This window comes from Pezoporus wallicus, unplaced genomic scaffold (genome assembly GCF_028554395.1).
Source record: "Pezoporus wallicus isolate ANWC-B61680 ecotype Strahan unplaced genomic scaffold, APGP_CSIRO_Pwel_v1 contig_7819, whole genome shotgun sequence".
Taxonomy (NCBI): Eukaryota; Metazoa; Chordata; class Aves; order Psittaciformes; family Psittacidae; genus Pezoporus; species Pezoporus wallicus.
Genome location: NW_026642241.1, coordinates 831330 through 855127, shown reverse-complemented (window position 1 = coordinate 855127; position 23798 = coordinate 831330). Strand labels below are relative to the sequence as shown.

At 52.6% G+C, this 23798-nt stretch overlaps 1 protein-coding gene across 8 annotated transcripts in view; it reads left to right on the top strand.

Annotated features, from left to right (window-relative positions):
* The window catches only part of SIK3 (SIK family kinase 3), a 55446-nt gene that overhangs the window by 11600 nt on the left and 20048 nt on the right, over window positions 1-23798 (top strand). For 4 of the 8 annotated variants that reach the window (XM_057428272.1, XM_057428277.1, XM_057428278.1 and 1 more), the window contains exons 2-5: window positions 13356-13472; window positions 15409-15472; window positions 19858-20019; window positions 23194-23318. In XM_057428272.1, coding sequence (XP_057284255.1) covers window positions 13431-13472; window positions 15409-15472; window positions 19858-20019; window positions 23194-23318 — 393 coding nt within the window. In that variant the 5' untranslated portion in view covers window positions 13356-13430. Of the gene's footprint in view, window positions 1-6920; window positions 7040-10363; window positions 10573-13355; window positions 13473-15408; window positions 15473-19857; window positions 20020-23193; window positions 23319-23798 lie in introns of those variants that run through there. The other 4 variants (XM_057428275.1, XM_057428273.1, XM_057428274.1 and 1 more) reach the window with 3 other exon arrangements.

Genomic DNA, 23798 nt, shown 5'->3' with positions numbered 1-23798 from the left:
CAGAGGAGTATGAAAAGCTAGCACGGTGGGAAGCATGGCTTCCAGTAAAGCTGAACCCACAGGTTTATCAGAATCGGGGGGGAATCCTGCCATGTGTTTATCAGTAAAGGAACCCACAGCTCAGAAGGGAGATCTTTTCATGTTCTCGGGCATTGGCTTGGGGAAGGTGGGGAAGGTGAGCCGGCTGATCACGGAGGGTACAGAGCTAACTGCTTGCCTGCTATCAGGAGAAGCTACGAGGGCGTTGGTGCCTAGAACAAGCCTCGTCCTGCAAGGTTTTGTTGAGATAAAAGATGCAAAGAGCACGGAGCAGTAACTGCGGCCGTTCAGGAGCGCTGGGGAGCTGCAGGAGCCCCTGTGCTGCGCTGGGGCACAGTGGCACCAGTGGGGAGCACGTGGATGGGTTGGTTAATGGTGGAACACTGCGGGACAGAGAAGACTCAGCTCGTGTGCACAGGGAGGGCCTCAGCTCCACGTAACCACATCTGTTGGCACTCTTCAGAACCAAATTCTTTGAGCAAGAGGCTGCTGGAGGCGATGTGTCCGCTGGCAGGCAGTGATGGACCAGAGCATCTTTGGGTCTGGCTGTACGTGCCTTTCACTGCACTTTTCAACAGACCTCAGTGCAGTGAGGAGGGGTTTTAGGAGAGTATGTGGCATGGAATGGTGATGCAGGGAGCCTGATGTGGATGAGGAAGTGATCTCCTTGTGTGCTCTTACCTTTGACATGTGTTGTAAAATCAAGTTGGAATGGGTATTGCAACTCATTCTGTGACCCTCACGTGAAGGACAGGCCCTCGTGTAGGACTGCTGTGGTGCTGGACCTTTGTAACCTTTACACAGCCACTGCTAAACCTCTGCCCTGTAGCTGTGTATCTGCAGATACACACGTGTGTAACACTGCATCCATGCTGTTGTCAGCCAGGATGTGCATGGGTTCCTCTTTTCTCCTTAGGTGAGTAGCTGAGTGCTTCAGCAAGCCCCTGTCAGCTCCTGGAGAGAGGGGACTTCTTGTCCTGCTTGCAGATGTGAGTGCCACCATCGAGTGCATGTCTTTGGGTACAGTCAGAGTGGGGCAGAGCTGAAAACTGGCCTCAGGTATCATCTGGTGCCCAGGAAGTAGCCCTGCTGCACAAAGGCTTCTCACACTTGGCTGCTTGAAGTCTTGCTCTATGCTTTTTGACTCCTACCTGCTTGTTTTGCTGGTAAGTTATTGATGCTGTTGCTCCTTTCCCCACACCTCTGCAGTGCTGTGCAGCTCAGGGATGAGTAATGCTTCTTAAAGGAGCGTTCCTGAACCTTTGATGCTGGATGCGAGATTTAGCATTGAATCTCTGCATTTTCCATTGCAGGATGACTGTACATTCCTGTCAAGTGATTCATTTGACTCACAGACCTTTCCTACAAACCAAAATCCCTCTTCAGACCCTCAGAGCAAAAGGGATCTCGAGCACAAGCCCAGGTGCTGCGTTGAAGGCTCCATGCTTTTCACAGCCGATGCTGTGCACAAGCAGGTTGCAGTGTAAGGCTGTCCTTGTCCTCCCTGCTGCTTGGTTCCCTCACATTCCATTTCAGTGACGTGTGACAGCTTTTCCTTGCTCCTTCCCCAGAGGGCCTGGACAGAGCTGTTTCCCCTCAGCTTCCCCTCCACAGACAGGCCAGAGGCTCCTTGAGCACAGCGATGAACATGAGGGGGAAGGAGGGGAGAGCGTGACCCGGGAGTGAGGCACAGCTCCAGTGCTGTGACTGCACTCGGGGGGTCATTCCAGGCAGTGACACACAACATTGTGTTCTGCTCCTCCGATGGCATCCAGTACCTGCCCGAGCCTGGATTCACCCGGGTTTGCGTGTGAAGCTGCAGCGTTTGAACTGTGACTCCTCTTAACGGGAGCTTTTGCAGTTTTGAGCGCTTCCAAGCTGTAATCCTGCTGGAATGACAGGTCCTTGGGATGGCAGGCTGCTTGTGTGGTACGGCTGCAGCCGATTCCTTCATGGTCGGGTGTTAGAGCCTGACCTCTGAGCCCGAGCCCTGTGTGTGGGGATGGGAAGGGGAATGGGATGTGTAAGGAGCGGAAGGTGTAGCCCATGAGGAGTATGGTTCTGCAGAGCCCTGCTGACAGGAGGGACTTGCTCCCGTGCAGACTTGTGGTCTCTTTAGGAGGTGCACGTCCTGGCCCTAGCCCACTGCAGCATCTCAGATGTCACTGTTAGCTATTCTCTAAGACTCCACCACATTCCATAACTGGGGAAAAGTTCTTGTTTTCCCTGAGGCAGCTGGTGCATTTAAGGAATTTCTGGTACGTGCTGGAGTAGAAACTCATTTTTGTACCTGACTCATGGAAAGTCAGGCTAATAATGTTGAAGCTCCTTTCTGGAGAGATGGACCAAGATCTGCACCACAGAGACCTCGGTGGCTGTGCCAGCTCTGCTCAGCTCATTCCTCTCCTCACTGCCCCAGCTCGAGCTGCAAACAGGGAAAGCCCCTTTGAAGGCACAAAGTGAGGCTTGGCTTTCTCCTCACCGGTTGCAGTGGGGAGGGCTGAGGCTCTGCCTGCTCACAGGGATCACAGTAAGGTACTTTCCACACAGGACAGCAGCATCAGTGCGTTTGCTGATGGAGCTGAAAGCAGTTGGCTTCTGCTAATGGGTCTGGTTCACGTGCTCCGAAGGAGGAGCTGCCAGAGGGGATGGATAACAGCAGTATTGGGTGACTCTGCTTGGGAAAAGCTTTCTTGAGCTGTTCATGGCTGCTTCTGGATCCCGTTGGCCTTGGTGGGGATGGAATGATCTCTGGTAGGGAAAGAAGATGTCACTTTCACAACTTCCACTCTCTAAAGTGAAAGCAACCCTTGAAAGTGACGTTTCCAACTTTCTTGCCTTAGAAGCTTGGTCACTGGCCTGGATGTGCTCTAAGATGTGCTTTCAGCTGCAGTAGCTCTTCTTGGGAAGCCAATTGCAAACTGGGTTATCTGGATTCTAGCACTGAGAGCAGTGAGGATTTAGTGCTGCCAGGCCTGCAGCTGGTAAACAAGCTTGTTTTACACCTGCATTTAAAGAGAGGGAGGAACAGCGATCGCTTTGTGAGACAGGGCCTGGGTTTTCTTGCTGGCATGCTTCAAGTTCGTAGAAATCTCCCGTACTTCCTGGTAATCTGTCCCTGGAGAGCCAGGGCATCACAAGTGGTAGCAGTGAATGAGCAGGGAGATGGGAAATGTGATCCTGAACCCCTGCAGGCTCCTCCCGCGCCTCCGTGTCAGGGGAGGTGGCATTTGTCACTGGGCCTTGCGTAAGGATCTCCAATGGCACAGATCCCGAGGAGCTGTGGAATGGGTTCAGTATGTGCTCAGCAGAGCTGCGTAGCGCTTACGTACAGCCCTGCAGCCCTGTGCAGGGGTTTGGGGTTACAGCACCTCTGTGCAGCTCCACGGGTACCTTTCTGTGCTGCCGTACGAGTTCCTTATAGAAGCCGTGTAAGGCAGCTCCCATCCCGACTTGGCAGCCTCTCCGTCTGCTCCTTGGGAGCTGCAGATGTGCATCCTGGAGCAGTTTCCTCCTGCTTGTGTTTCGGGCTGCCAGAGCGCCGGGTTGTTCCCACGTGTGGAGCACGGCTGCAGAAGGTGATTTAAACAAATGGATGCCACTGCCCACTTCTCAGGCTCCTCGGTCAGGAGCCAGAGCAGTTCTGGTGGCTCCAGCTTGCCCACCCTGCCTCTCTCGCTTCCCACATGGGCTGCAGAGCACCGTCTGTGGGCTCTTCCCCTCTTAAGGAGCAGGAATCCCTCAGCCAAGAGCAGCTTGCGCTTTGCTGGGACACAAGGAGGGAAGCTGGGTGCTGCTGGGTACCATCACACAGGGCACTGCTTCCTGGTGGTGCACGCTGGGATGAGTGGTCTGGTACCAGCAATGCCTGTTCCTGTGCGGTTTATGGACAAAGGAGTTTTTAGGGAATACCTACTTCTGGCTGTGTGAACTGGGGAGTTACCCTGATGCACAGCTTGCTGTGCTGCAGTAAGGTGCAGTAAGTCAATAGCTGCGTCCCTTTGTTCTTGTGAAAGTAAATAGCCTGCTGAAAGGACAAGTGGATGTGTTGCTGATGTGCTGGTGCTGGTGCTCCTGCCCTGCTTGGTGCAGGAAATGGGGAATGCCATGAAATGGGAAAACTGCTGGAGTCTGAGGTGGCTGCCTGGGTGGAAGGAACAATACCTGCTGTGCACTAAGGTACCAGCCGCGCTTGAGATGAGCATCCCCCCTCTTCCCTTCCTGGAGTTGGGAGTACTTGTGTCTGGCCCCTCTGCTCGAACGCCCAGGCTGAGGCACACCGAGCTGTGTTGCAGACCTGTTGTAAGCCCCCCGTAGATGGGCTTTACTTGTTTGGGTTTTGTTTCCTCGCAGCTTCTGCACGTATAAAAGAGGCTTTGTCCTGCGTCGGGCCCTGAATTCCCATGTACAAGGGGAGGCATTGAATGAACTCCAGGCTGTGGCTTTGCTTCCACGTGCCCCTGCTGCCTTCACCTGGATGCAGTGCTCGCCTCTGACTCAGTGTTTACTCTTCAGTGTTTAAACATTCCCTAGAAATTCAGTCTTCCAAGCACATTCTGCTTCACACCAAGTGCCTGCAGAAGCCCAGTTGTGCAATGCCTACGCTCGTGTATTGGCTGCTGTCTTACTCCCTCAGAACAGGATTTACGGTGGCAAAGCAAAGCAGCAGCCACAATTAGAATTTGGGTACTACAACACTATGGCTGCCTTCAAAATAGCCCTGTCTGTGCTCCAGAAATAGCCCTTGTCCCTTGCTGTAAATCAGAGCTGGGGTGCAGTGATGGTTACTTGGCACACGTTGGTGCTGAGGGCAGGCAAACCCCCTGGACACCTTGCATCTGCCTTCCCAGTTGCTGTGAGAGTGCAGGTGCTCTGTCATGGTTTGGCTTTGAAGTAGGTTTTCAGCTCCTGAGAGCCTTATCTGTGGGTTTAAGCAATCCCTACTGATAAGGGGAATCAGATACTATTGTTGGAAGTGGCTTGTAGGCTGCCGGAGTGTTGGAATTCAGAGCTACACCGAAGTGAGAGGGGATGCTTTAAAACACTGCTCTGTGCAGTTACTGCTGTGAATTCCTGTCAGGCTGCTGTGTTGGAAAACAAGCTTCAATCTTAGCCTAACCCTTGTGTTTCTGGGGGAAGAAGCAACCTTCCTAAAGCTCCACATCAGCCACGTGGAGATTAAACACTGCTTTTCCTTCAGTGCCCACAGAGGCTCTGTCCTGAGTAGCATCCCTTGCAGGGCAGGATGAGTGGTGGTGGAGGGAGATCCCGGCCAGGCATTCCTTGGATGTGCTGCTTTATGGGCACTGCCACCTCCCTGTAGAGGTGCTGCTGGGGACAGGTTGAGGTTTTTAAGGTCACTGGTTTCAATCTCTCTAGTGCATATCTATGAATAACTGCAAATAATGAGACATGAAGGTGCAGGGGCATGGGGCAGGGCAGCGTTGCCCAATCAGTGCTGCTCACACCAGCACCGTCTGCTTTGCTTCTACTGCAAAGCACGTGCAGCATCGGGTGAGGAAAGGGCTCTCCGTGGCTGGGATGTTTATCCTGGTCACTGAGGGTTAATGTGGGGAAGGTTGCATTCCTTAGTTTCACTTTTGGCTTCTCTTCCCCAAAATTTCCACTTCATTTCATAACCATTCTGGAGCGAGGGGTGCTGATGCTGGAACCTCGGAGTCTGAATGTTCCTGTTTGCAATGCGGGGCTGAGGCAGCCGTGGCTCTTCTCAGGCCCAGGGGAGAGTGGTACCGTCTTGCTGACAGTGACGTTAACCCTCCTAAAGCAGCTCACTGGGGGAGCTTTAATTAACTTGGGGGTGGAGGCAGTGACCAGAGGTGATGGCTTTGGGAGGAGAATGGTTTTGTGCTGTGGTCTGTGCCTGATGGAAATTGTGACATTTTGGCCTGTTGATGTGAAACCAGAGTTTATTCTGTGACGGCAGATGTATTGGTGCCTCATGTGCACACAGGCACCGGGCTCCTTGGAGCAAAACCACTGCATGGGCTTTGTACTGGTACTACTTTGGGCATATCAGTTGTCATTGTGCCTCAGAGCTGATAACCTCACCCAGAGCATCGTCGTGCTGCTGGGCATGCACTGGTGCTGTGGCCAGCAGTCTTGCTGAGCAGTGGGTACACACCAGCCCGCAGACATGCGCTGCCCTCGGCATTCCCAGCATGGAGCAGCCTGGCCGGGACCCTGCGTGTGCCTCTCCAAGGCAGGGCCTGTGTGAGGCATCTGGTGACGGGGCTGCTGCTTGTTTGTTCCCATAGAAACTGCCATCTGATCGTGAGGCAAAACCTCTGCTGGAAACCAGCCTCCAAGGATCTGAGTGCATCATCCAGATCCGGCATCCTGCTGTATCCTGCTGTACCCTTCCTGCTCCAGAGCCTGTGGTGTGGTGCAGTTAGCACCTTGGAATAGCCTCAGCAATAAAGGTGATGCTGTCACTGGTGGTGAAGCTGGCAATTGCTTGGTGCTGGTTCCTTGGTGTAGGGTGTTCTCACTGGGGTTGTGGGAGCTGGGCTGCCTGCAGACCCTTTGAGAAGTGCCTGTGATTCCCGGGATACCCCAAGAGTTTGGGGTTTGGCAGTCATGGAGTTGTCCAATATTACAGCATAACTCCCTCTTCTGCAGGCGTGTGCTGTAGTGCTGCCTACTGCCATGGTATATATTGAATATCCAAGTAGATTGACTTTGGTATAGAGCAGACAACCCTTACAGGTATTCCCAGATGGACTTGATGGAATATGCAGTCCCATCTTAGCCGTTGCTTTAGACTCTCTCTGATACTCTTGCAATCCCAATGTGATAGTTAATGTTCCTACAGCCTTCTTTAAGCAGGAGCTGTTACCCTTCAGAACAGAGCTGCAGTTAATGTAAGTACACATGAGGAGTGCTGTGTGTGCTGCAGAACCTCCTCCCTGGAATGTGGGCAGGATTCCGTGTCGCAGCTCCGCACGGAGCCACCGCCGCTCAGGCTGTGGCGAGGCGCAGGGTGAGTGAAAGGGATTGTTATATGGGATGACAGATTCCTCTGGAGGCTGTTGCTGTGTGCAGAAGGGAAGCCAAGACATCAGTGCCTAATATCTTCCAGAAGTGCTCTGCTTTAACCCTTGAGGAGCCTCAGGAAATCAGTTGGAAGCCACTGCAAAGGCTCCCTGTGACTGCTGCACATCCTGATCCATTGCCAGTTAGTTTTCCTGTTGGCAGCTTACAGCAATGGGATTTCTTGTGCTGTGTGGAAGACTGGGGAGCTGAACCAGAGCCACCCTTACTGTGTGTTGCTCTTGTCATTAAGAACTAGCTGCTGCTCTGGCTTGTTGAGAGATGGTTGCGGTGCTCGTCAGCAGCTTTCCCTCCCCTTCTTGCTGCTGTGCTTCCTGGCAGCCCGGGCTCCTGCGGGATCCTGCTCCATCCCCCTTGGATGCTCGGCTCTTCCCATCACTGCCGAGGTGCGGAGCTGAGCACACATGAGCTGCTTTGTGCTTCCCCTCCTACATGCAGTGCAGAGCGATGTGCACTGCTTTACCTGATGGGAAATGGGGCAGATAAAGGCAGGAACATCCTGTGTTGTCACCACGTTTCCCCCGGCCTTTCCTCCATTCCCCTTCATTTAAAGGAGGCTGGTGCCACATTGCACAGGCATGGCCCGACCTTGCTGGTTTTGGACAGGAGTTCAGCTGCTGAATGACTTTATGGGAGGAGAGTGATTGAGGAACCAGTTTGAAGGTGCCCTCAGATGGAGGATGACCCGTGCTGAAAGGGACCAAGGTGAGCAAGTGTCTTCCCAGGCTTTGATTCCCCTTTTGGCTTCACTTGTGTGCAGAGTGCAGGCTGCGGCTTACACACCATAGCCAGGCTTACGTGACCAGGATCTGCCCGTTTGATGTGTGAACTGCTTTACATCCATGTAAATGCTCCTCCATAAGGCCCTGTGCCGGGTTAACTGAGCTCATTCAGAAACCGGTTTTAATTAGCAAGTGCAGTCTTTGTCTAGTAAGTGCCAAGATGGTGTTTGGTTTGCACAGGAGCCACAGAGGTAGTGCTGCAGTGCTGTCAGCACAGCACAGGGCTGAAGCACAGCGGTGCTCACTGCCCTCTTCTCACTCCTTTCACTCCAGCAAAGCCACACAGCACTTGCATTGCTTCATCAGAGCCCCTGTGGTTGCTGATGCTGCAAGCAAAAGCTGCATCCAACATCTGTGTGCTGGGTTTGACACCTGCAGCTCAGCTGAGATTTGACCAGATAGTGGCCTGATTTGCAGTGTGAGTGAGGTCTGCGCACGGGTCACAGCACGTGCTGTTCGTGGAGATCTCCGTCTCTGCCCTAGGAAGTCTCGTGTTAGATCAAAGAGCAGGAGGTAGAAGTGAGTCTTAAACCAAGGAGCTGGGCTGGGGGGTCCAGCGTTCTTGAGACAGGAGCCTTTACCTGCCTGTTACTTGAGCTTCTGTCCCTTTGGCTTCAGCTAATGCTTAACCCTGGTTCTTAGGTGTTCTTATGAAGGAGTTCAATGAAATCACAGCAGTAGGCAGGCAGCTTTCCTTGCCTGCTGTCTGCAGATGGACATGTGGACATGTTTTAGTGTAGTAGCTTGGGCCATCACGGGGGGCTGGCATTTGTGGGTATAGTTTGCCTTTTTCCTTGACTAGGATAAAGAAATAATGTTCCATACCACCTCTAATGCACGGCTCTGACCCCCGTGAAGTTCTCACAGTTGCATCTGTTAAGCATTACAGTGATTTTATACGGCTTCTGAACTAAAGAAACAAATCACTGGCACCAGCATCCGCTGAAGCTGGGGAGCAGAGGGTTTCCTCCTCCTGTAACAAGGCTCTAAGCGAGAGGATGGAGAGGTCAGTTGCAGCGTAAACACAGCATGGGTAAAGCTGGAGGGGTTCAAAAGAGGTGGGAATTGTGTGACTGTGCCCCACTCCTGTACTCTTGCCCTCGGCTCCATCCCATTGTACATGCCCTGGAACGATGAGATTGTCCCCACTGGGTTTAGCAGAGCTGCAGGCGTCAATGTGGGGTCTGTGCTTCTGCCACTGAAATCCAGACCCATTCCCCTGGGATCGGGGAGGGGTCACAGCGGAGCACAGCGCTCACAAGCAGGGCATTAACGCTGCACCGGGCCCAAGGGTTTGTGTGTATTGACTTTTCCCAAAACACCATTGGGGTTTCCTTCACCTTGTGCGAGGCACAAGTCACTGCATTGATTGTGAAGAGGGATGTGGACACGGTGATAACTTCCTTCCTGAGCAAACACACTTTGCTGGGTGCATCTTGGTCCTCGGTTTCCTGCTTTCAGCTGCTGGCAATATTTGTTTGTGCCACCTCCAAAGCCCCCACTTTGGCTGTGGAATGGCCTGGCTTTATCTGCTGCACCCCTGAATGAGGGGGTTCTGCTGGTGGGGTAACTCCTTTGTTTGCCCAGGAGTTTGTTGAGAGAGGTCTCTCTGGTCTGGTAACAGGCCATTGTCTGGGTGTGTAAGGACTGCAGAGCACATCTCTGCTGTTGAGTGTTTTCCTATAGGTAAAACCTGTACCAGTTGCCTGCTTGCATGCAGAGTGCTGGCTTTCAGTGCCCCTTAGCAGCCAGGCAGGCTTGTGACAGCCGGTCTGAAGAGCATGTGCCTCTGCCAGCCAGCCATCCCTGCAGGACGGTGATGTTGGTGACAAGTGACAGCTACAGTGACAGCTCCGCACTGAGCTGCTGTGGTGTGTGAGGACACTGGGGCGTGCGGCGTGGGGCAGGAGGTGCCATTGCAGGAGGCACTGCAGCAGCTTTTCCTTTGTCTCCCCCTGCCTCTGTCTTGACTCTGTTCTCTGGCACCAGAGCTCTCCCAGAGGTCCTGTGCAGCGTCAGTATCTGCTTGTGGGAGTGATTTTTACCCCTCCAACAGCTGCTTAATCCAAAGGGGTCGTCGTGTTTGGAGCTTCCCAAGTGTCCCTGGCAGGCAGAAGCAGCTGGAAAGAGGAGCGCTTTGCTGTCAGCCCTCTGACAGCTCCTGTTGGCATCCCAGCAAGGCTGGAGTGGAGTGGAGAGGAAGGAGAGGGCTGCTGGGCTGTGCTGTGGAAGGAATTCAGGTCCTGTCCGTGCCTTTAGACTGGCCTTCTCCAGGCTTACTCCTTCAGTAGCCCAAAGACCTGCTCCAGAGCCAGCCATGGAGTAAGAGAGGAACCCGGACCCATGGCCGTGTTCCCCTGCAGCAGGGCACACGCGGTGCGCGCTCAGTGAGGGTGTTCCAGCAGGGATGGGGAGCGGGAGGACGCCTCGGAACAATTGCAGGAAGTGTTTCTCCTAAATCAACATGTTGGTTGCTTTCCGTGCAGTCAATTTGCCGGTGCCATCTGTTGGCTCTTGTTACACTGAGGAGATCAATTGCTGACTTGTGGCAACGCTTCCTGGCCCGATTCCACTTGTGTAGGGATTACTGATGAGGCTGCTCGCGTGCTCTGTTCCCAAAGAAGTGGGGCTTCTCCTGGTTTCAAGTGGAGCTGCTACAGAAACGACTGAAATGGAAAAGGTGGTTTCTTTACGGAATGATCATCCATGCAGGAAAGCTTAATTATAGTTCAATTACAGTTATAATTGGATCCGAGCAAACGTGTGGCGTGAAGTCCTAGGTGTTAGCCTAGGACAGGGTCCTTAGCTTTTCCCTGTGTTCACTGCACAGGAGGGGAAGGAGACTGCACTGTCCTATGGGTCCTTCCCATGAAACCACACTCTGCTTCTCCCTTTATTCCCCTTTTCCCGTAGTCCCGAGCATGGCTCCTGCCCTTCCCCTGGGCACGTGGCAGTTCATTTCCCTGCCCTTGGCAGGGCACCGTGGATTCGAGGAAGTCTGCAGGGATATTCGCCACGCTCGGCTCATAAACAGGATGTCGATATGGATGTTCGTTCTGCCCTGCCTCCTGCAGGAGCCTCTCGCCCGGGCCGTGATCTTCCAGCCCTGGTAACTACCAGGGTGTCAAATCTGGTGTCTTGGGGCAAATCCGGGATGTACAGTTGTGTTTCTGGTGATGCTGGGGGAGCTTCAGGAGAAGCCTGTGTGCTTGAGAGCAGGAAATGCAAAGGCTGCACGTGCTGGGATGCAGAAAAGGGTTGGTGCTTACCGCAGAAGGGGCAGCCTGGGCTTGTGGGAGCTCCCATCTAGGAACATTTTGGAGTGTTTGGGCCTGAAATGGCATTTCTGCTCCTCGTGACTTCCCGTGGCATGCCCTGACATCCATGGTACCTGCTCCTGCCCTTTTGCTTCCTGGAGTTTCACTTCCACTCCTTTAGTTCTCCAACTACCCCGTTGCTTTGGGTCAGACTTGCTCTGCTGCTCACCAGGCTCTTGCCTGACGTGCACACCGCTCAAGATCGTGGAAATAGGGAGCAGTGTTTCCAGGGGAAGAAACACCTGGAAATACGATGGACTCCTGAGATCCCTGTGCTTTCCCTTGTGGGGATTTCATACTTCCACCCTTGCACGTTTGTGGGGAAGCTCCGAGTTTCCTGAAACCGGAGCACGAGGTGCTTTGGCCAGGGCTTTCAGGAGCCTTTTACCTTTCATGTCACAGCAGTCACTGGAGGCACTGGGACGGGAGGAAAACACATGGAAGGAACCCCTCCAGAAGGGCCAGGTTCCTCCTCATCTCCCCCAAAGGATGCAGGTGTGTTCAAGGGCCACTCTTTGGCCTAACAGACAGTATGGTCCTTCACGTGAGGACATCTCCTGCCTGCTGTGTGTGTTCCTCTGCACCACATGTAAAGCCCCCAGTGCAGTGAGGTGACAAGCGTGGGGCAGGCAGGGGGACAGCAGCCTGCTGTGTTATCAGAGACAAGACCAGAGGGATTGGGTTCTGTTCTCTCTGGCCCTCCCCACTGAGCTCCATTCAATCCGATGTTCTGTATCCCTTGAACTCCACCACGAGTGTCAACTCCAGTCATATAATTAAGCTGGGAAATGAGATTTCCTTTGAGTGACTGTAGAGCTGGGAAATGAGTAAGTAGCTTTGGAATACTCCACATCAGTGGGGCTTTCATGTATTTATGCCTGAAAATGACTCCTGTCTCTTAGACGTTTTGGATTTGCTCTTTGAGGAAGTGCCTCTTAGCTTTTTATATACACACGTGTCACTTTAAGCTTTACAAAAGCTCATTCCTGCAGGGATAATCCTTGGTGAAAAGCACATAGTGGGTGCTTCCCAGTGCCCCTCTTGCTCTCAGCTCTCCCAGTCCCCTCCTGAGCGCTGTCCTTGGAGCTGTGTGGTGCAGAACACCCCAACCAGCGGCCGTGGCAGCCCCGAGGAGCAGCAGCAGCTCCTCACCCTGTTACTCACTGCCTGTTAGTGCCTGGCAGCCGCACAGGTCCAGGGCTTCACCTCGGCTCTGGCTCCGGTTCCAGCCCCGGCCCTGCCAGCAGCCCCTGGTGCCCAGTGCCAGGCCTGGCTCCTCACGGCGCAGGGCTGCTGTCGGAAGCGTGCTCCCTGACTTGGGAGCCTGGAACCCTTCCTGGGCTCGGAATTAGAGGTTTCAAAGGAAAGAACCAGCTTATTGTGCCTGTGCCTTGCTGGGGCTGTGCTGTGCTGTGGTACATGCAGGGCAGCTATTCCCCTGGCGGGGGTTTCAGTGTAGGAAATGAAGCTTAATTCTCACGTGCTTCAGATTGTTCCCTTAAAGACCCTGATGATCCTGTCGTTTGTTTGCCTCCAAGCAGCACCGTGCCTGTTAGAGCATCACTTAGCATTGCACTTGGGGTTTGGCACTGGAGGAGGAGGAGGAGATGTGTTTTGGATCGTGTGCCACAGTGGCACAGAGCACTTGTCCCTGGTGCACACCAGAGGCTTTTCAGAGCAAGGCACTTCTGGAACTGGGCTTTGGGCTCCTGGGTCACATCCTTCTGGTTGTGCATCACCAGCACAGGGGGTCTCTCCCCATTTGGAGTTGGGTGGTTTCACTGTCTGTGCCCCAGAGAGCTGGGAGCTGCCAGGGCTGAGGAAGGATGCTCAGGGAAGGCAGAGGGAAGAGAAGAAGTCTCCAACGCTAGAGAGACTTTAAGGGGTGTACTGTGGTAACAGGAGCCCGAAAACCCTTCTGCACCCTACTCGCAAACAGGTCCCCTCTGTAAGGACAATACCCCAAGAGGTAGGAAACAAAGCTGCTTCCTGCCCACCTCCTGGCAAGGTGCTGGGCTCTGGGAGGCTGCTTGGAGCCTTTCTGAGGCAGGGACTGTGTATTCTGTTCAGTGCAGCAGGGCTTGCAGGCAGGGCTTGCTTCTGAAAATGGGTCAGTGACCTCTGTCCTGCTCTCCCCTTGTGCTAGGTGGCCATAAAGATAATCGATAAGACCCAGCTGGATGAAGAGAACCTGAAGAAGATATTTCGAGAAGTTCAGATCATGAAGATGCTTTGCCACCCACATATCATCAGGTTATACCAGGTAGGAGCACTCCCTGTGGTGTGTTTTCTGCCCCTTTGTACTATAGCTTTACACTGTCTCGTAGTGCTTTCTCTGGAGTTATCCCTCTGTTTCTCCTGCGTGAAGTACTGGGAAAGTCCTTTATGTTTCCAAGGTCTCGGAGTATTTTGATTGAGGGAGCAGGGGGAAAGTGTGGCTGATCCTCCTCTTTCTGGGAGATGATGCTTCCGCTGTGTGCTGGCCTCTTGCCATTTGTTTATGGCTATTGTGTGCTTTTCAGCTTCCCAGTTGAAACCGGATGCGGGCTCCCCTTCTCTGTGTAAGGGAGCAAGTAAGTCTCACCCACTAGCACAGAGCTCCCCTGCTCCCCTCTCTCTGACCATTTACCCTGTGGCCCAAGGACTTCCTGATCCCTCCCTGCTTGCCTGGAAGGTGATCAATAGCACCTGGGAATATTGTTTGTAGACTTGTTCTCCGGCTTGTTTGGCATTCCTGGTGTGCAAACAGAACCACCAGAGGCACAGCCCACGTGTGATGCCTCTGACGCATGTGGTTGTGGTGCCCCTGCGACTGAACGATCAAATAGAGCAGCGGGGAGGTTGCAGCAGGCCAGGGACACACAAGACAGCACCAGTGTGGTGGGAGCAGAGGGTTCACCAAGGCCACCCCCTTGGTGAACCATTAAATGCTGCTTTGGGAGCTGGTGGCCAGATGAAAGACTCCTTCCCTGGGCTTTTCTGATACAAGGGCTCAGGCAGGGCCTTACATCTAGAGAGGAGTGCTCAAAAGCTGTGTACACGCTCTCCTCTATTGCGTGCAGTCCTGGTTCTGGAAGCTGTTGGATGGAGTCCCCTTCCCAGGGTCCTGCCAGAGCTGGTCAGAACTGCCAGGTTCGGTGGGCTTGTCTGTTCAAGCCCTGTGTGCTGCTCAGCTCTGCCTGATGGATGTGAGCACTTAGTTGGACTCCAAGGAGTTAAAGCTGAGTAGAAGTGACAGAGGTTAATGTTTAGCTCTTTAGGCCAAACCACAAGAGTCCAAGATGCTTACAGCAGACGCTCCAGAGCTGCAGCGTTTTGCAGGTACTTGGGCAATGCTGCTTTGCAAAGGGACTCCTCTTTAATAAGCCCTTTGGCAACCTGGTTATTCCATGTATGGTTTTGATATGACACTGGGCAGGTGACACTTGTGGCTGGGATTTGCTAAAGTGAGGGAGGAGCACCCACTGCAGAGGGTGTTCCACCCTGTCTGATCTTCCTGGGCATCCAGTGACATTGATTGTTAGATAACGAACTACTAAACCCTGGAGTTGGTGTTTCAGAGTCTTTCACATCTTTTCAGTAGGAATCTGGAATAAGTGGCACTTTTAAACTCGCTGTGACAGGCTCTGGACTGCCAACTCCAGCATAAACTGGTGGCCTTGGCACACTGGGCTGCTGCAGCCCCAATGCCCTGTCAGACTCCTACAGATGTGTGTTACAAGAGGGGTGTTACCTGGCTGAAACACACAGGGCTCCCTGAAGCAAAGCCTCTGCTCTGCTCATGTCTGATGGATCTTGGCTCATTCCAAAGTCACTTCTTGATTCAGTGAATGTTCCCCCTTTGGCAAAATTGGTGGTGGTTTTAGTGCCTGCAGTGGCCTGGGTGATTGGGAAGGTGAACTGGTTCCCTTGTGGCAGCCCTGAGAAGTCTTCCAGGGGAGCAAACACTAAAGGGAGGGCAAGGAAAAGGGGAGGAAGGCACAAGTGAAGTGTGTTTAGTTACAGCATCACCGTTTAGAGCTTGCCATTTGATTCTTGCGTGCCCCAGTTCCTCGTCTGCTCCTTGGCACAGGAGAGTTAATATTGTTGATTCAATGAAAGCAGTTACACGTGCTATGGAAAGGGTCAGTTCTTATTTAGCTACACTTTTTGCAGAGGGCAGTGTCCTTAATGTGTCCCTTCTCTGTCCTTGTGCCCAGGTCATGGAGACGGAGCGGATGATTTATCTAGTGACCGAGTACGCCAGTGGAGGGGAAATATTTGGTGAGTACATTTACTGCATTCTTTAATCAGATAATGCACTTGGTCAGCTCCAGTAAACCGAAAATAGCTGCCACGCTCTCTTGCTGCAGCTGAGGGATGCCCTTCAGCCTGAAAACTTTCCATTGACAACAGGAGTAGAGAAATAAATGATACCAACTTGGTGGGAAAGTCCCTTCCGTAACCTCTGCTGCTTGTTTGGGTTCCATTGGCAGGTGCTGCCCTGCTTTGATGCTGACTTTGGGATTACAGGTGTTGGGAATAGTCACCTGGCTGGCTTTGGAAGTGTGGCTGAACACTTGGTTCCAGCAAGTTGCATGAAGCTTGTTGACGAGAGCGGAAATGTCGGTGTTTGTTAGTGGCTTTCAAAGAAACAGGCGGTCCTGTGGCTCTGCAGTGTTCTGTTCCCAGAGCCGTGCGTGTTCTTATCTTCTGGATACCTGATGTTATCTTAGCCTGTGTTAGTTACATCCATTTTCAACTCCATTGTCTGCTAACAATGTTTTGGCTGAGCTTTCTTGACCACAGAAGCTGTTCTTTACAGGAAAAGACGCAAGTGCAAGAGCTGGTGGCTGATCCCTTCATTTGTTTTATTGCCATGACCAGTATGAAAACCTGTAGAGATGGAAGTACTGGTGCACGCTGGGATCTCTACTAGCTCCACCCATGTGAGATGCAGAAAAGGGGGAAATCCTTCGTGCTTGACTGGAGCAGGCTTCAGTCTGCTTGCAGGGAGTGTCCCTGGGAGGACAGTCGCGTACAGCCTGTCAGCTAAACGGAGCTGCTCTCCTCCTTTTCCTCGTGAGCCACTGCAGAAGATTGACTTTCAGTGTCAGGACCTCTGACTTTGCTGCAGGAGGCTGCCTTGTAGTTAAAGGTGAAGCTCTTAGTGAAGCAAGAGAAGCTTCAAATTCAGGCAGAGCCGACTTGAGTTGTTTTCCAGGTCCTCAGTACCTTTGTAGATGGTTGTTGTGGCTTCTACCCAGCGCGGTCCATCCCCTTTGGGCTTCCTCTCTGAGAAGGTGACAGCTGAAGGAAGAAGCAAGTGACAGCTGATGTTGTGGATGGCCTTGTGGAAACCTGACTTCCTCCAGCTGAACCTCCCAGTTGTCTCCTCAAGCATGAATCATGGTGTGGGACACGCAGCAGCTCCGGAGGCTTGAGACTCCTCTTGCCTTGTGCAGCAGTCACTTGAATGTGCCTAAGAGCTCGCTTGCATGTGGATCACCACAGGAGAGCATAAATCACTCCTTACTTTCTCCCTCTTCTGTCGCATTTGGCAGCGACGGGCTCATCTTTTTTTAAATGCAGAACTATGTGCAAGCTCATATACAAGCCTGGAATGAATTCTCTTGCTTACAAAAATAGCCTTCTCCATGAGCCGAAGTGCAAATCTAATTGCTTTCTGCACTACTTCATGCTGTAGTAAATTCAGCTCATTAGCATGGCTAATTTCCATTACACTGCCCAACATTTATCCTGTGGGTAGCTGGGAGCAGCCAGCTCTGGAACAGCACAGAGGCTTTTCCAGAGCAAAGCCCCCAGTGGCTGGGTTTGAGCGTTCTCAGGCGCTGTGGTTCGAGCCGAGGGGGAAACTGAAGCCTCAGCTTCTTGTAATCAGGGTTTCCTGAGGAGCCATTAGGACTTTGTTCTACCAGCGGAAGCAATTTAGAGGGAGGAAGCAGCAACCCGTTTTGGGAAGGTTTCCTCGCAGTCATTAGCATCTCCTGTGCTGAAGAATCTCACGTCCTCATGTTGTGCAGAGAAGGGCAGTTGTGACTGGGGAACCCTCTCTGTTACGTGTGCTTGTGCAAGATCTCTCGGCTCTTTTTCTTGGTTCTCTCCTGAAGTCTGCCTGACCAAGGTTTTAAAGGCGAGCCGTGGCAGGGGCAGGGGCTGACCACCACGGCTCGTGGCACTCGTATCATTTGAGTTACGGTCATCCTTTTCAGAGCAAGTTTTGTTAGAAGCAAATCTGAGTCGTTTTCCTTAGTGCTTTAAACGCCTTCAAGGGCTTAAACTGTACCATAGAGCTGTCAGTGCTACACAGGCAGTAATACAGGTTGGAATCCGTAGTTTAAGGAACAGTACTTTCTCTACATGGCCTTGGTTTCAGTCTGGTTGGAGGCTTCTCTGTCTCCTTGGTTGGAGTCCTGGGAGAGCTTTGCAACCTGTGTATCTGAGTTGTCAGTAGAAGGGCTCAGAGCTCCTTTGGTGGCCGAGCAGAGCCATGAAGTGTCTTTGATTCCTGTTCCTGGAAGCACTGTGATAACTCCCTGCCTGTAAGGCTGCGTGGGGCCAGGAGGAGCCTGGCTTTTGCTGGGGGCTTAAGCACCAAAATGTAAATTGTTATGGTTGTCCCTGTGCATGTTCTGCGTGCGGTTGGGCCTCTGCTTTGACATCACCAACAAATGGATGGCTCCTTTTAAACAGAGGGTGCTCTTTGTTCCAGGTATCTCGAGTGTCCCTCTTGCGAGGTCAAACAGAACACGGTCTTAAAGCCTGGTCTGAGTTCTGCTGTTTCCTGTGGCTTCTGTAACTAACCTGCAGCCCTCACAAGAACGTGGGTGCTTGCTTGCTTGACAAAAGTGCTCAGCAGCACTTCCCTGGTTCACGTGGTGAGCCTGTCTGTGCCTCTGCCCCATCTCCACCACTGATCCTCAGCTCTCTGGCGTTAAACAAAGTGGTACCAGTCTCTACAAGGTCAGGCTGCTTCTGGGATCACAGGGTCACCAAGTACACTGGAAATGGGACGTAATCCAGCGCAGGGAGGAGATGTGAAGCTTCAGCAGCGTTTGCCTTCCAGACAGAAAGCGACTTGAAAGTGTGTGGAGTCTGTCCAGGGGCAAAGAGTGGGAACCTGTGTGTCAGCCCTGTCGCTTGACCAGAAGGTGCTTCTTCCTCAGCGTGGGGCTCTTTAATGCAGAGGGCACCATCGGGTGCTTCACAGGAGTACAGAGAGCAGCCAGGCTGTGCCCTGGATCAGCGTGCTGGCTCCCAGCTGAGCACGAGGCTCGTCTCTGTAACCCCTGCAGCACGAGAGGTTAGTGCAGGCTAAGCTGGCAATGGTTAATTTTGGCACGCACTTGCCCTCGGTGGTATGTGGAGTATTCTGTAGCTTCATTGTTTCTGTCCTTCCTCTGGAGCTTGGGCAGAAATGTCAGTGGTCTGAGGGCTGTGCCTACGTGCAGAGCCTGGGGACCGGCTCCAAGCGCTTCTGCTCAGGAAAAGTGGCATTTCAGCCTATCCTGCAGCTGGAGCACGGCTGGCTCGGAAGAGGGACAACTGAACGTCCGTATGTGGGGACCACTGAACCTGGGCTGGGAAAACTGCCCTTGGAGAGGTGTGTAGAAAGACTCCTCCTGTAGCAGTGGATTTGATTCCTTGCCTGCAGGAGAACCTCAGGACTACTTTGAGGAATGTCAAGAGGTTGGAACCTTGCACTCTGCTGTATCAGCAGCCTGCGCTCCCGGATTCACGCGCAGCAATTGGTGGGAATGCCCTTGACTTGTTCAGGAGCTGAGCTGTGCCTGTTGATGGGTGGCAGTGGTTAAACTGGAGCAGGCCCTTGCTTAACTCTGCTCATCGGCCTCCCAGCTCAGCTCCTCAGACTAGAACATGTATGACCCTGCGACTGACTTGATGAGATATGACAGGGCTGTTTGAGAGAGTAAATGTTGCTTTTCCTAGCAGGTGAATGGAGGGTCATGTTGGGATTGGTGATGGATTTCCCTCCCTGGCCCTGCCTCAGGTTTGCTTGTGGAAGGAGTTTATCTGATGACTACAACTGAATTGACAAGTTCTTTGAAACCCAGCTTCACTCTGTTGCACAACACGAGGAGTGAGCCGTGAGGAGGAGGCTGCTGTGGCTCCGGAGCCGGCAGAGCTGCTCTGCTGGAGCTCAGTAATTGGTGTTTACTGCCAGGCAGTTATGTCACGGGTATTGGAGTTAATGGGGCACTGGGAAAACGGCAGCTCCTGAGCAGGAACCTTCACAAGCCACGGGGTTTTGTTGTTTTCAAGGTGTCTTTATCAAACCCTCCAGTTTAGGGCAGTGGAATGAAGGGGAGGCTCAAGAGGTGAGCCTGTGTTCAATGGGGCCAAGTGCAAGGTCCTGCCCCTGTGCTGGGGCAATCCCAAGCACAAATACAGAGGAAAGTTGATCACTTCAAAGCCTTTCACGCTGGGACAGCTCAGGGGGGGCTGTGTGGCAGTGGTGTGCTGGATCCTTCCCATGCAGCTTCAGCACTGACCCCATCTGGTGCTGGAGCCATGAAAACAGGCTGGCGCCCGCGTTGTTGCCCATCTGCATCCTCCGTGTTACTGTCACAGGCACGTGAGGAGCCCCTGTGTGAATAACCCCTTGTTCCTCACCCCATCCCTTGCAGATCACTTGGTGGCCCACGGCCGCATGGCGGAGAAGGAAGCCCGGAGGAAGTTCAAGCAGATCGTGGCTGCTGTCAACTTCTGTCACTGTCGCAATATCGTCCACAGAGATCTGAAGGCAGAAAACCTGCTCCTGGATGCGAACCTCAACATCAAAATAGCAGGTGAGCTCAGCCTGGTGGGGCGGGAGGAAGGCAGCTGCTCTCAGGAGTTAATAAATGTAGGCATTGGCTGCTTCCAGGTATTCACAGCGAAGGAAGCGCAGTGCAGCTAAAGGAAGCTTTGGATTTCTGTGTGGCCTGCTGCCCAGGGCTGGAGCTGCCAGGTTGTAGCCAGGAGATTTATATCTGCCTTCAAGTAGTGCAAAATAGAAGGAGGACAAAAAGCAGTTTTGGCTTCATAGGCACATATGGAGCTGCAGATACGGTGGTGTTCCAATACACTGGGTAATGGGCGAGGCTAATACTAAACTATTGACCTTGGTCTGAGTCCTGCTGCCCATTTAGGACTTCTCTGAAGCAGGTCAGGCTGGGGGGAGAGAGAAGGAATGGCAAAGCAGGGCTGGCAGTGTCTATGGCAGAGCAGTGAAGGGGAAGCAGCACTCGGGGAGTCCGTTCCTTGTGTTGCTTTCTCTTCTGTACCATCTGTAGGTGTTAGGTGAGAGCTGAACGCTTGGCTTGTAGTAAAATGGTTAATAGTTTCCTAGGTTTCTCTCATCCTTGCTTTGTGAGGAGGGAACAGGGAAGGAAGTGAAGGACTTTGACACTTCCTCTGGACGCTTAATAGTGTGAACCATGTCCTCCCTGGCACGAGGGTGGTAACCTGCCCTTCGCCGCTCTGCGGGCAGATGAGCAAGAGCCTGCTGCTGACACAGCACTTTGTGGCCTGTGCTGTGTGCACGGATGCACTAATGATCTGAGGCCATCTTGTGTTCGTGGGGTAAAATCTAACCCATGTGCAGGACACCAGGAAATAGGAGTTCCAAACTACCTCAGTTGCGGCTGGATTCCTGCACGAGTGCCCACAGGAGCACACTGACAGGCTCTGAACGTGGCAACTCTGGGGTTTTATCTGAGGGAGCTGGGAACTGTTTTCCTTCCAAATCTCTGCTCCCGGAAGGGACTCCAGAGGACAGCTCCCACCCTGCTGGTGGCACTGTTTGACTTGGCAAGAAGATGTCGTAGCGAGTTGAAAAGTAGCCTGGAAAAGCTGATTGATGGGGAGGGTTTTCCAAGCACCACGTTTTGTCCCTCTACCTCATCAAGTCCAGCTTGACAGCACAGCCTCTGATGGGGTGTGTAACTGCAGTTTCAGGCTCCCACCTGGGCAGGCTTTCTGCAGCTACTACGGACCCCTGTTTGCAGCTTCACATCCCTTACTGAGTAAGTGGCACCTTCAAGCCAGTGCAGCAGCCTTGGAGCGGGTCAGTGCTGCTGTTCTCACTCAGCACTGACTGCCAGGGGACTTGTGGAGTTTGGGGTTTTTGATTGCAGCTGCACTGGTTTTCCATAAACAGGAGTCAGAAGCGCTGATGCCCTCACGCTCATTTTTCCCATGGATGCTGTTTCTCCAGTGTACCTTCTCGGAGGCTGAGTCAGTCGCTTCTGGCAGTGGGATCACTGGTGTTCCCAGGCAGAGGGTTCAGCCAGGAGTTGAGATGGTTGCTAAACACCCCGGCCTTCCCGGCCTATGGCTGCAGAGGAATGTCATCTATGCACTGCTGTGTATTCGTGTGCAAGAGCCTGCAACCTTCCCAGGATGAAGCGTCTGTGGTGCAGATGCTGGAGTCTCCCTCTATGGAAACGTGAGGGATCGGGTCTGCTTCTGTAGCACAGAGCTGTTCCTTTAAATATCTCCCTATTCCGTGGTGACTTTCACCTTGCTCCTCCAAACTGCCCTTTTCCCTCTGCATCTGCTTGTGGAATGAGACCTGGCTGCTCCCTGGGGATTTGCAAACCCTCTCCCCATACACTTTTGGAGGCTCTTAGCAAGCTTGCTGTTCTCAGCAGGAGCTGGGCTGGGGGCTCTGCTGGGCTCTGCAGGAGCTGCCTGAAGGAGGAGGATAGGAAAGTCACCTGGAAGTAGGTCATGGAACATCCTGTGAGGAATGCAGTGATTGGGAGCACAGGCTCAGCAGTTACTGTGCTGTCCGTGGGGTGCCAGTGGGGTTTCCATGCCTCCTGGGGGATTTAGGAGAACAAACCTTTCTTGATGGCTAAAGAATGTGTGCCAGAGTGCTTACCTTGTGCAGCATGGATGAAGGGCACTGAGGAGAAATAAGCAGCTAAAACTGAAGGTGAATCTTCAGGGTGAATGTGTGTTTATTTCAAGATATGGGAAGAAAACCTTTGTGCTTTTGCATCTCGGGTATTCTTTGCCATTTGTATCATTAAAATGCACATTCTCAGCCCGGATCTCCTTGCACAGTGCTGGGATCTTGTGTATCACTGACAGGTTGGCACTCAGCTCTGTGTTACCCCAGCTCCCTGCGGTTCTGACCACCGAGGGAGTCAAAATTAAGCTCTTTATAAGAGCTTTCTCCTTCCTGCAGCTGCACTCTGTGTTTTTGCCGCAATGCTTTGGTTTAATCACTCGGAATTTGCCAAGTGAATGTTTGTGGCGCCTGTTTTCCAGCATTCCTCATGGAATCCTGCAGCGAGGGGCTGCTGCTGGTGCAAATGCCATGGCAAACGTCTGTGTGTGTTAATGTCACTGCCCTCCTGCTGGCACAGGCACTTTGCACATAACCTTTGGGCACTTGCTTCTAAGGGCATCCTGGTCACAGGGTGTGGAGGCCCCTCTCTGACTGTCCACTTGGTTTTATTGTTCAGTCGAGGTGAAAAAGCAAGGGATTTAGTGAGGATTCTTTCTTTTTCTTTGGAAAATCTCCCTGTAACCAAAGCTTCCATCTCATGCAGTGCTTTCTGGAAGATCAAAGCTCCTGCTTTGTTTTCCCTTTGTCACGTTCTGTCCTTGCTGGTGCTCGCTCGGGCCCTGATGAAGTTGTGAAGCTGAAGGTTGGGTATTGAGTTGCTCAGCAGAAGCAGGATGGTTTCAGTGTGTGTTGTGCAGCAGGTTGTTGAGATGGTTCACTTCACAGTCTGAAGTGGCACTGTTAACACTTGGTCATCTTTTGGCTTGGCACAAGAGCAGTTGCACTGTCCAGGTGGTTTCAGTGTTGCTCTTCTTGCCTCTTCTGCTCTCCTGTTTCTCTGCTGTATCAGGTCTCTCTTAGAGGATTGAAGGTGACTTAGGCTCAGCAAGTGATGGAAATACCCTTTCTTTAGGACAGTTGGAATGGGTCATGGTCCTTGAACTGGTTCTCTTTGTCCTTTCAGATTTTGGGTTCAGTAACATCTTCACCCCTGGCCAGCTGCTGAAAACCTGGTGTGGGAGCCCCCCCTATGCTGCTCCAGAGCTCTTTGAAGGCAAGGAGTACGATGGGCCAAAGGTTGACATCTGGGTATGTGATGCACCTCTTTGTTACCTTCATCTGAGTTTTGTTCTGTTTCTTTGCCTTTCCTTCCTATTTCGTACACGTCTCGGAGAGAACCCCTGATATGGCAAAAAAATGGGTTTTGCAGAAATGCTGTATAAAAGTGGCTCTATATTCCCGTTCTGGCTGCTGTGTCACACATTCTCTTACTGGGAGACATGGTGCTAAAAATATTCATTACCCAGAAATGCCTTTTAATGAAGTTTCCCAAAAATACGGTTCGCTTCAGTGCTGTGAATGGGAGAGCACTTCCTGCGGGGGGCTTCATCTGGCAGAGCTGGAAGAGGAGGCCCCCACTTGTGCTGCGTGAGGGTTTAGGAGAGAGCACGTTAGTGCAGGGGTTCAGGATGGTCTCCCCCATGGCCCCAGTGCTGCTCTGCCTGCAGCCTGGCCTTTCCCATTGAGGTGCCAACAGGCTCTGTGCCAACGGGAGTTTCTTTACTATCA